General features: G+C 47.7%; 1 protein-coding gene across 1 annotated transcript; it reads left to right on the top strand.

The window, feature by feature from the left end:
• The first annotated feature begins 214 nt into the window (after positions 1-214).
• Positions 215-10,479, top strand: LOC133758852 (olfactory receptor 2T27-like). The gene is made up of 3 exons (XM_062189988.1): positions 215-243; positions 3,759-4,707; positions 10,462-10,479. The coding sequence occupies exons 1-3, from the start codon at positions 215-217 to the stop codon at positions 10,477-10,479; spliced, it is 996 nt and encodes a 331-aa protein (XP_062045972.1).
• The last annotated feature ends 1,484 nt before the right edge of the window (positions 10,480-11,963 follow it).

Here is an 11,963-nt window from a genome sequence, read left to right as displayed (position 1 = left end):
AAAACAGGCTGTAGCTCCCCTAAAAGCAGTACCATGGAAGAGGCAGTCCTAGGAGGAAAGTGGGAAGATTCTGGAAGTTGCCCTGTGTAGGAGACAAATGTCACAGTTTCCATGTGAACTTCCCCAGGGACCTCACCAGGCTTCTGAGCCTCAGCCTGGAGAACAAGAAGGACATAGAAGAAAGAATAACACCAACAAGAGACAGAGATTCCTGATGGAGGCTGTGGATCGGGTCAATGTGAGGTGAGTACACAGTGGGAGGTACAAGAGATGGGCAATCACTCAACTCCTGCCCTGTGCCCTGTGCTTGCAGCCCCAAAACTGACCACCATGGGAAGTCATGGAAAAGCAATTCCATAGTTTCTCTTCTGTCGAACTCCCAGCAGTTAGAGTCTCTGGCCATATAAAAGGTGACTTTCTTTTTTAGGTTATCACTGCCTTTTCCATAGAGAGATATCCTCAGTTGAAAAAATTAAGTTTGTGCTTTACGAAAATCAGCCAGACTGTAGGGACATCAAATATAATTGAATCATAACAGGAAAGCCAGAGGGTAAAAAGGAAAGTCTGGTGCTGGATATAACTCCCCACCCAGAATCGACCATTTGTGTCCAGGACTTCTTCCTTTTCCTTCATTCTAAAGCACTTCAGTGCTGACTATTGCCATTTCTGATCTGGGCATGCTGAAAGACACTGGGGTAGAAACACATATTCTCTTCCTCTGAAAGACAGTGAGAAAGAAAGCAAATCCACCTAAATATGATTCAGAGACACCCCATGCACACATATGTACACACAAAATGTACATGTAAAATACATACATACCTGCACAGGCACACATCCTGCATTCATTGCAGTCCTGAGAAACTGCCATGAGAAGAAAACTCAACAGTGCCAAGACAGCTGAGGAAACATTTCTGAGAGCAGGCACCAAGGCCAGCCCTGCGGAGGGGTGTTGGGTGCAGATGGCCAAGGCAGAGGGCAGCGACAGAGGTGGCGATGTTCCTTCTGGTAAGCGTGTTTCTTTTGCCTGCTCACCACACACACTTACAGTCAGTCCTCCAGCATTGGCTCAGGCCACTGTGCACCACATTGTATGCAGAAGGTCACAGAAAGCAGGAAACCGTCCCTTGCTGCAGAAATCTGCAGTCTACATGGAGAGATTCCATGTGCAGCAGAGGAACCTACCCAATCACAACAAACACTCCCCTCTCCTGGAAGATCTCTAGGAGGGAGAGGCTAGGGGATCTTTGCATGGAGGTATACGTGTGGATTGTGTGATTATTGTGCAAAACGCATTCGCTTAAATGAGGAAAGGAAGAGCTCTGATGTTTATTGCACACCTGTTACAGGAAAGGCACAGCATCACCACTCTCACTCAATACTTAGGATAACCCTGAGAAGTGGACACGACGATCTGTTTTATGGGGCCAGGCACAAGCTGGGGTTATCATAGTGGCAACAGTACTGATATTATTAGCAGTTCACCCCCAAGTGGCACATTGCTCCCCTCAAGCACTCCACATGCATTAACCACTTGGTGCATCCAACGTCCCTGACAATTTTCAAGATAAAGAACCTGAGTCTGAGGGACTTGTCCAACCAGTTTGGAAATGGTGGAGCTGGGGCTTCAACCCCAGCAGCCAGGCTCCAGAGAGCAGGTGCTGAATCTTAGTGCTTTAAGTTGGGTAAAACCAGAAAGAACATTCAGTGAAATAAAGGTCAAAATATTACAGACATCAAACGGGTGGCTCAGAGGAGAGGGGGAGAAGGAAATGAAATGATGGGGAAGGTGACAAACAGGATGCAGAGGTTCCCAACCAAGGGTGACTGTGGCCTGATGGGGACACTGGGGGATGTCTAGAGACCATTTTGGTTATCACAGCCAGAGGGTTTCTATTAGCATCTAGAAAGTAAGGCAGTGGGATGCTGCTGAATACCTTGCAAGGTGCAGGACAGTGCATGAAACCACCCACTGCAAAATGCCAATTGCGCCAGAACAGTCAGAGGACTTTGGGTCTTGCCTAGAAAGTCAGTGTTTGTTGATCCAAAAATAATTAAATGGAAGAGTTTTCTGCACAAGGCCCACACTCTTCAACAATAAAATTGCAGTGGGGGAAAGCGTTGGACACAAAATCCAGTGGTCTGAGTCATCTGAGACACCAAGCAAGACATGTGCCTACAAGGAGCCCAAACCAGAATGATGCAAGGACATTCTTTTTGGGAAAATATTTTAAAAGGAACCTGGGATTTTGCTTTCAGATACGGTGAGGCCAGCAACTTAGAAGACAACGCCATGGAGACGGTTTGTCAGGCAGGGTCCCTGAGAGGAAGCAGCGTGGCATGCCAAACAAGGCTGCATGGGAAAGCAGGAGGGGCAATCAGGGGGCAGAAGAGTGGAGACACAGCAGGCAAAAGCCTGTTCTGTGGTTTTCACAGTAAGGAAGGGAGGAGTCAGGACAGTGTGACGATGTCGGCGGGTTCTGGGCTATAAGGGGTGACCGAGGGCAGGGGTAGTGTCTCAAATGCAAGGAACCTAATAAAACAAGGCCTAGAAATGATAAATGTTCAAGGAGAGGAAAATACTAGCTACCTTTATTCGAACGTTGCACACTGATACATGTATAGAATTATACTGTGCCCCTTTAACATGTAAAAGTATCACGGTCATTTCAAGAAAGTTTAAGTTAAAACACAGGGGGAAAGGAGGCAGGAAGGTGCAGTTGGTATGGGATCCATCAGATTGCACATGCAAGGCACACTTTCAGAGGGCAAGTTTCTGCACCTGAGCACAGAAGTGCAAGGCTGAGACTCCAGAGAACCAAGGCAACAAGAGGAAAGTGCACAGCACGAGTCTTCCAGCTGGTCAAATTCACCTGCTGGTCAGACACAATCGTTCCAACTATTTTTCTAAGATGTATTGTATTCATTATAAAGGCAAAGTGAAGTGACAGAGAGATGGAAAGACAGAGAACGAGACATTCTATGTGCTGGTTCACTCCCTAAACGGCCACAATAACGGACTGGGTTAAGCAGAAGCTAGGAGCCCAGGATTCTATCCTGTCTCCTATGTAGAAGTCAGGGACCCAAGTAATTGGGTCACCTTCCATTGCTTTCCCAGGCACATTGGCACAGAGCTGGATCAGAAATGGAGCAGCCAACACTCAAAGCAATGCTCAGATGTGGGATGTCAGCATTGCAAGCATCAGCTTAATCTGCTGTGCCACAGCACCAGTCTCCAGATTCCATCTATTTGTGAGAGAAATCTACCACCTAGACCCTCACATAAATAAGACTTTTCAACAAAATAATCTGCATGTTTGTGGGCCTAGTTTTCTGATTAGGCATAAGAACAAGGGTTTTATTTTTTATTTGTGCATTCACTTGCTAATTTAAGTACCAGAAATATCACTGCATATTTTACAAAACTCAGAGCACTATAATATGCTGTTATTTCTCTAGCTTTTTGAAGTGGAAATTTAGGTCACTGGTTTTCACTGTCTCCTCTTTCTAGCACACACATTTGAAGTTATAAATTTCCCTCTGAGCACTGCTCTGCTGCAATCATGTTTTCATGTAATTTTTCATTACGAAATAATGTCAACCCCACAGAAATGCACAAGAGCATCTCAGAGGTCTTCTGCTGCTCTTGTCCAGCCTCCCCAGCCATTGACCCTCTGCATCTTCATCCATCGCCCCTCCCTGTCTCTGAGTGACTGTTTTTCTGCCCTTTGTGAGCCGGTTCACTTTCCTCCCCACAGTGAGGATTGGCAGGAAGCAGGCAGACAGCCCTGGAACTACTCCTCTGCCTCTGGCTTTGTTCTCACCAGCCTTTTTAACAACAGTCAGATGCACCTGTTCCTCTTCAGCATGGTAATGTTGATCTACCTCCTCGCCATGGCCGGCAACACCTCCATGGTCCTCCTGATCTGGGCCGATGCCCGGCTCCACACGCCCATGTACTTCCTTCTCAGCCAGCTGTCCTTCCTGGACATCTTCTTTACTTCAGTCACTGTCCCCAAGATGATAGTGGGCTTCCTCTTCGGTTGGACGAGCATCTCATTTGAGGGCTGTGGGGCACAAATGTTTTTCTTCATGTTCCTGGGAGCTGCAGAGTGCCTTCTGCTGGCCCTCATGGCCTATGACCGCTACGTGGCCATTTGCAACCCTCTGCGCTACCCAGTGCTCATGAGCCGCCGGGTCTGTTTGCTCATGGTTGTGGCCGCCTGGCTTGGAGGGTCCCTCAATGCCTCTATCCAGACCTCTATGACCCTTCAATTTCCCTACTGTGGCTCACGGAAAATTGCCCACTTCTTTTGTGAAGTGCCCTCACTGCTGATGTTGGCCTGTGCAGACACCGAGGCTTACAAGCAGGTGCTCTTTGTGACCGGGGTGGTAGTGCTCCTGGTGCCCATTACATTCATCACCAGCTCCTATGCCCTTATCCTGGCAGCTGTGCTCCGGATGCACTCTATAGAGGGGCGTCAGAAGGCCCTGGCCACCTGCTCCTCCCACTTAACAGTTGTCAACCTCTTCTATGGGCCCCTTGTCTACACCTACATGCTGCCCGCACGCTACCACTCACCTGGCCAGGATGATGTAGTGTCTGTCTTCTATACTGTTCTCACGCCCATGCTCAACCCTCTCATCTACAGCCTCAGGAACAAGGAAGTGATGGGGGCAATGAAGAAGGTGCTAGCAAAGGGCGGGGTTAGAACCAGGGAACAGGGAGGGCTGCCACTGTGCTGCAGGGTACCAGCGGCCATTTGCTAGGTCAGTATCCCACAGGCGCAACAGTGCAAGCCCTGACTTCTCTACTTTCAAACCAGCTCCCTACTAACGCACCTGGGGAGGCCCCTGCCCCCATGCAGGAGCCCCATGGAGCTTCAGGCCCTGGCTTTGACCATGAACCAGTGGATAGAAGATCTCGCGCTTCTTCTCCTTCCCTCTCCCCCCTCCCTCCCTGCCACTCACCTCTTTGCCTTTCAAACAAAAAAATTAAATTAAATTAAAAATTAAAAAACCAGGAGAGAGGCTAGAAACAAACACTTCAGTCCTCAGTTCAGTCACATGCACAGGTACAGAGACAGAAGATCCTCCGTGACTCCAAAATCCTGTTCTAGGATTTCCAACCTGAACAAGAAGCCACGCCCCATGTCCACGTGCAGAGAAGTGAAAGCGGCAGCCCTGCCTCCCTTCAGTCACTATCCTGCTCCTTCCTCAGAGTTATCCCAAAGACCTGAATCCACCCTTACTCCTCTCCATCAAGAAACTCCAGTTGAGCTCAGCTTCAGCCCTCCCTTGAGCACTGCAGTGTAGCTGAGCTACTGTTGCTCAACATTCCTAAACACATTGCAGTTTCAGGGTTCTTTAACACAGAGCCCCTAGGCCTGGGGGCTTTCTCCTTCACTTCATTTAGGAACCACTCAAATGTGACCGTACAGATTACCCTGTCCAAGAAGGCATTCCAACCCCATCCGACCAGTTTCCCCCAATCCCATTTATAGATTTATCATTTATTTTCTCCATTATAATGCTCCTTTCAGGAGGGCCAAGGCTTTGCTTTGTAAATGCTGTATTCTGGGCTCTGAGAAGCATGGCTGGGACATGAAGTCTAACTAATAAACACTTGTTCAATGAAGAGATGATTTCAAAGAATATTTTCTTAAATAATCCTAACAGTATCAGTTCTGGTTTTAGCTTATCCTTCTTGAAAATCTTCTCTCGTTGGCAGTGACACCATGTTTCTGGTTTTCCTCTTACCACTGGTCTACTTTTTCCTACTAAGTGATGGAGGTCTTCCAATTTCACTGCTAGACACTTCTCTTCTCAGCCCACACTCTCTCTGGTCTATCCCATTCAAGTCCTTGGCTTCAGTTCACTTCTGACACCAAAGTCAGTCATGCAGAGAGACCAGCCAGATGTCTCCTCCAAACTTCTCACCACATGCCCGACTCCACATCAGTGTGCCTACTGGATGTCTCAAAAGCATTTCAAATCCAACATGCCAAAAATCAAAGTCCTAACCTCACCTTCAAACTCAAGCCTAGAGCTGGTAACCAAGTCAATGCCCTGCAAAGTCAACAGGTCTGCATCACCTCCCATAGCTGAACCATCGTCAAGTCGTATCCATGCAAATGCCTTCCTTTCCATAGGGTGCACTCATCAAGAACACTGCCACTCACACCATGATCCAAATATTCCTTACCTAAATGATGCAAGAATTTCTAAATAGTCATTCTTATACTGGGATGATGTGGGAATTTCCAAACAGGTCTTCCTGCCTCTTTTCTTTCCTCACCCTCACATATACATACACAGCTTATTTTCCAAGAAGTAATCAAAAGGGTCTCTAAATACAAATCTAAACGCATGTACCAACCCTACTCAACCTTCACTAAATCCCTTTAGCATGGCTCTTACCAAATATCGCCAGCTAATATATTCTGACCTCAGAATCAGCACTTTAGTCATTCTGGTCTGGCTGAAAAGCCCACAAGAGCATTTCAGGCATGGAAAGCCAAGACACTATGGCAAAAACTGTCCTACATGAGGGACCTCATTGAGTGAGACCCCAGAGGAAAGAAATGGTCATCAAAGAAGGAGGTACTTTTCTCTCAAGGGAGAACTCCCACTTTGCTTACGGCCTTGTCTAAACACTGACAATCTGTGGATTCAAAAGGCTTCCATAGCCTAGGCAGCTCATGTCAAGAGCCTCGTGTGATCACTGACATCATACACAGGAGTGTTAATTGTTAAATTAACAATAGGAGTCACTGTGCACTAACTTCCCATGCAGGATCTGTGCCCTCAAAGAGTTATATTTGTTCTCAAAGCTTTATTTCATTTCAGTGTATTAAGTGGAGGATATTCTTTGTCTCATAAGTTTTAGTTATGCCTAAGTGTCCAACTCCATTGCTTGTTTCCCTAGGTGCTTCCTTAATGATAAAACTTTTTCTCAAGGACTTACTTTCTTTTAATGCATTAAGTGGAGGAAATTCTGATGTCTCATAAGTTATACTTATGTCAGTGCTTGTAAAAGATGTTATCATTCTTGGTGCTTCTTTAAAATTAATTAAGTTTCTAAAAAAAAAAAAGAAGTGAAATTAACTTCAAGATGCAATGACTTTGAACAGCTCTTGTCTCAACTGTTGAGCATTTTTTCTTTTTTTTTTTTTTTTTTGGTGAAATTTCACTTTTGGTGAAAACTGTTGAACCCTTTACTTAGTATAGAGTTGGTCTTCTATGTGTAAAGTTAATTGAAAATAATTCTTAGTGGAGAATGGGACTGGAATGGGAGAGGGAAGAAGAGGAGGGGTGGGAGTGTGGGTGGGAGGGAGGGTGGATATGGTGAGAAGAATCACTATATTCCTAAAGTTGTACTTACGAAATGTATGAAGTTTGTGTTTCTTAAATAAAAGGTTTCTTTGGAAAAATAAATAAATCCCTTTAGCATGGCTCTTAACATATATCACCAGCTAACATATTCTTTAATTACTTCCTGCCCACCTTCCCCCATGACAAAGTAAGCTCCATGAGGGCAAGTAGTTTTGTCCTTGCATTCCACACATAGTACGAATACATTAATCATTAAAGAACAACTACATTATTGCATATCATATTTTCCATTATCTACAAAGTCCAGCAGAGCTCAGCTTCCTTGTCCTCATCTCACTCCTCCATAGTTCTCTCCCCTGCTCCTTCCTGCTTCCATGTCATTACCAGAGCTGATCCTCTGTCTGGGATACTGCTCACTCCTCTGTGCTTAAGTACTACACATCCTCCCTTTCTAAGCAGCCATATGTGACATCCAAACGAAAGCAGATTCCTTTCCACATGTTCCCCGTTCCTTCCTAGCCCTCAGTCCCTCAATTAAATCTATACTCTCGTGGTCTCATGAGAGCAGGGAGTCTATGTTTCTCAGTTTACCGTATTCTATAGAGCCTGATATTGCATGGACACACTGTGCTGTCTCAACCAATATCAAAGAAAAGAAAACATGGAGGAGAGGAAGGAATGTTAGGTGGGTATGAAAGAGGAAAAAGAAGGGAGGAGGAACAGACAGTCCCTGAACACAGCCTCGGACCTCCAAAATAGGCCATGCCTTTACTTCTTCAAGGTTTGAGTGACACAAAGCAGATGCCAAAAAGAGATGCCATAATCAGTTTCAACTTCCTTAAGATATCCCTAACTGTGCAGGCCAGCTGCACCAGTCAAACGGAACCTGAAGGAGGGAGTGGGAATGAAAAGAGGGACAAGGGCGCAGAGAATGGAGCCAAGACAACAAAGCTGATCAAGGCTCGTTTATTCTAGAGTCTCAGTGATATTTTATACATAACTAGCTGCAGCTCAAGGCAACACAGAAGTTAACAACACATGCAAGCAACTTATTGGGCTTTCTGCAACACAGTCATATCGTAGTCAATTTTAGCAGTGTTCTTTTTTGATCATTCTCCTTCAACATGGCAGTACGTGACTGTCTCATCCCAGGAATTCCACAAGCCAAGATTGACCTTGACTCGTCTATGACTTGTTTATGGGCTGCCTACATCTCCCCCTTTTTTATTTAATTGAGAATGGCCTCTGTCTTAGGTTGCCCTCAGTCATCTCTGTCCTTACCCGTCATTGGTAACTCTGGCAGCTTGGCCTAGAGCCCTGTCTTAGGTTGGTACAGGATGCTGAGCATCTTACCCGTCTCTGAGGACCATTCCAGCTTGACATTAGGTGAGAGTAGAAATATACAGCCAAATATTAATTATTTTGATTATGAAAGAGGTTTGGTACAAAGCTTTAAATGATGAATCTTCAGTCCATACAGACTGTAGCGAAGTCAGCATAAATTGAAGAACACACAGAAAACATCACATACAAAGTAGGAAAAACAGTAGTGGTCCAGCATTGTGGCGTAGTGGGTTAATGCCTTAGCCTGAAGCACCAGCATCCCATATGGGTGCCGGTTCAAGACCCGGCTGCTCCACTTTCAATTCAGTTTTCTGCCGTGGCCTGGGAAAGCAGTGGAAGACGGCTCAAGACCTTGGGCCCCTGTACCCACGTGGGAGACCAGAAGAAGCTCCTGGATTCTGGCTTTGGATCGGCGCGGCTCCAGCCGTTGCGGCCATCTGGGGAGTGAACCAGAGGATGGAAGACACCCCTCCCCCCGCCTCTCCTCTCTCTGTGTAACTCTGACTTTCAAATACATAAATGTCTTTTTTTAAAAAAAATAGAAACAAGACAGAAAACTTAAAAAAAGAAGAAGAAGAAAAGAAGAAACATGGGGAATCCTAGCTCTCTTATACATGGGAATGCCAAGATCTAAAGATGCAGGAAGTTGAACTCCAGAAACCACTGAACTGCAAACTTCAGGCACAGAAATACTTCTTCCTAAGAAGAAATGAGGGGATGGAGGGTATATGGGGAAGACTCAGAAAAGGCTAAAAACAAAACAACAAAAACCTGAACAACTACCAAAACCTTCCCCAAGACTGAAGCATCTACTACCTAACCTTTAGAAATGTGCCGTCATTTAACTCTACTCTCCTGGACCGCTTTCAGCTGCGCTCACTGTGTTTCCCCTCCCTGCCATGGGCTCTACTGTGAATTTGAGTAAAAGTGATGGTTAAAGAGACAAACAGAGGCTGTCTGCACACACTCGCTATACAGTCACACTATTAGGCTGTACTAAGTCTAGGGAGGTGCCTTCACAGTTCCTCCAACCAAGAAACATCACTGTATCAGCCTACAGCTTTGTCCTCAGTGGACTTGAGTTGACTGGGCAAACACAGGGTTTCTCAAGGTGGGCCTTCTTCACACTGGGCCAGGTAATTCTTTCTCGTGGTTGGGAAGGGGCTGTCTTGGGAAGGGGCTGTCTTATGCGCTGCAGGATGTTTAGCAGCACTGCTGGTTCTACTTGCTAGGTGTGTTACACAGTTTTAAAAGTTTTTCATTTTGCAAAACTGAAACTCTGCACCCATCGAATTCAACTCCTCTTCATCTCCTCCCCTTCCAGCCCCTGGCAGCTACCATCCTAGTTTTTTGAATGTTCGACTTCTTTAGATCCCTCCTCAAGTCTAATCCTGCAGCGTCGGTTTTCGTCACTGACTTACGGCATTAGCACCACGTCCTCACGGTTCAGCCATGCCGCAGCCTGTGACAAGAGTTCCCTCTACGTACGGGCCGATTACACTGCACTATAAATACATCACACTCTCCGCTCCCACTTACCTTTCCATAGATACTTAGGTGGCTTCCCAAAAGGAGCGCGGTTTCCACAACTGCCGGAAAAGCGAGGCCTCACAGCAGCCATGGGAACAGGAAGGCTTCCTAACACTCCTGCACTCACGTCCAAGGGGGACCTGCCGGCTTCGACACCCGCGGGCGACACGTGTCTGTCCCAGGCACCGCGCAGGCTGCGGACAAGCTGAGCAGGCCGGCCGGGGGCCTGACGAGCTCCTCCGCGGCCCACAGCCGCGCTGCACGCACTGACCCCTGAGAGGCCAGCGCCCGACTTCCCAGGCACCCTCTCCTCAGCGGCGCTCAGGGCGGGCAGGGAACAGGGCCGGCCTCACGAGGGCGGAGGGGAACGGCGCCCGCGAGCCAGGGCTTCAAAGTCCTGCGAGCCGGCCCAGGTCTCGCAACTCAGGAAACAGCCCTCCAGGTTCTTCCGTCACGCGGGCCCGTGGCCGCCGGAACTTCATTGGCCCAGGCTCTGAGAGAGCAGGAAGAGCCGGAAGTGAGGGCCGATGGGAGCTAGCTAGCCAGCCGCGAGGCCCGCCCCCACGGTTTGCGCGTGCGCAGTGTCTCTGGGCAGGTTGCCGGGTTTGGGTTGGCACCAGGCAGGGCGGCCGCTCGCTCTGCTGGCTCCCGCGTGGCCTGCACCTCACGCCCTGTGGGAAGGAGCCGGTGGGCGGAGGTTCCCCAGCACAGGTGGGAGCAGTCTTTCGCGAGGAGCACGTGTGGGGACAGCGAAGGGCCGGCGCCTCGCGCCCTCGCAGGGCCCTGCTGAGCTGAGCAGCTTCTCTCCACAGAGGGTCAGGAGCGCGCGGCCATGCGCCCCGCCGCCATTGCGACCCGCCTCCTGCTGGCCTGCAGCCTGGCCCTCGGGCCCCTGCGGGCAGGTGAGAGACCGGGGTCTTCCCGCCCCTCGCTCCCACGTGCATCCGGCATGGGCGTGCGCGGCCCACATTCCCGCCAGCTCCTGGTTCCTGTGAATGCAGGGGTCGGGAACGGGGGAGGATGGCGCGGTAGCTCTGGTTCTGGAGTTGTTCTGAGAGGATGGGAGCGTTTGCCTGCCCGTGGCAAACAGCCATTCAGTTTTCTGTCTTTTGTTTTCCCTAACAGTCTCCTGGGAGATTCAGATGAGTGACCTAGAGGAGAAGGATGTGGATGAGTTCAGTTCCAGTGGTTTTAAATGCCCAACTTGTATTGCAGTACAGGGAAGAAAATGTCATGTAGAATTCAAATGGTGTGCAGCAGATCAAATAAACTGTTTTGAATTCTTGGGCATCATAAACACAGGTACTTTTCTAGGAGGCACTATTATGTAGACGCTGAGCATATGACTGTCACAACCTTACGGGGCACACAGCAAAGTTGAGGGGGAACCAGCTTTGGTACAAATCGCTTAGAAAAGAGCACAGAGCAGTATCCTGACTTTGAAAATATGGCCAATTGCTTTCTCACATTAATTGACTTACGGCTTTATACATGGATTTATTGATGGGCTCTAGTTTTGAGGGAGTTAGTTCAACATACTGCTTAGCCTTCATCTTCGGCAAACTTTGAGTAGTTTTTGTTTGTTTTTAAGACATAGGCAATTTGTGTTTTCCTGCCTCTGGATGATTTTCATTTTCAGTGTAAAATGTTTGGAGACAGGGGATGATTGAACTTAAGCTTTCTTCAAAGGACTCAAAGGAGAACACTTCACTATGCTCACTTAAGAAAACCCAGTACAAAATTCTAAATTAACT

This window comes from Lepus europaeus, chromosome 4, assembly GCF_033115175.1.
Source record: "Lepus europaeus isolate LE1 chromosome 4, mLepTim1.pri, whole genome shotgun sequence".
NCBI classification, from domain to species: Eukaryota; Metazoa; Chordata; class Mammalia; order Lagomorpha; family Leporidae; genus Lepus; species Lepus europaeus.
This window is presented reverse-complemented; position numbering and strand designations above follow the sequence as displayed.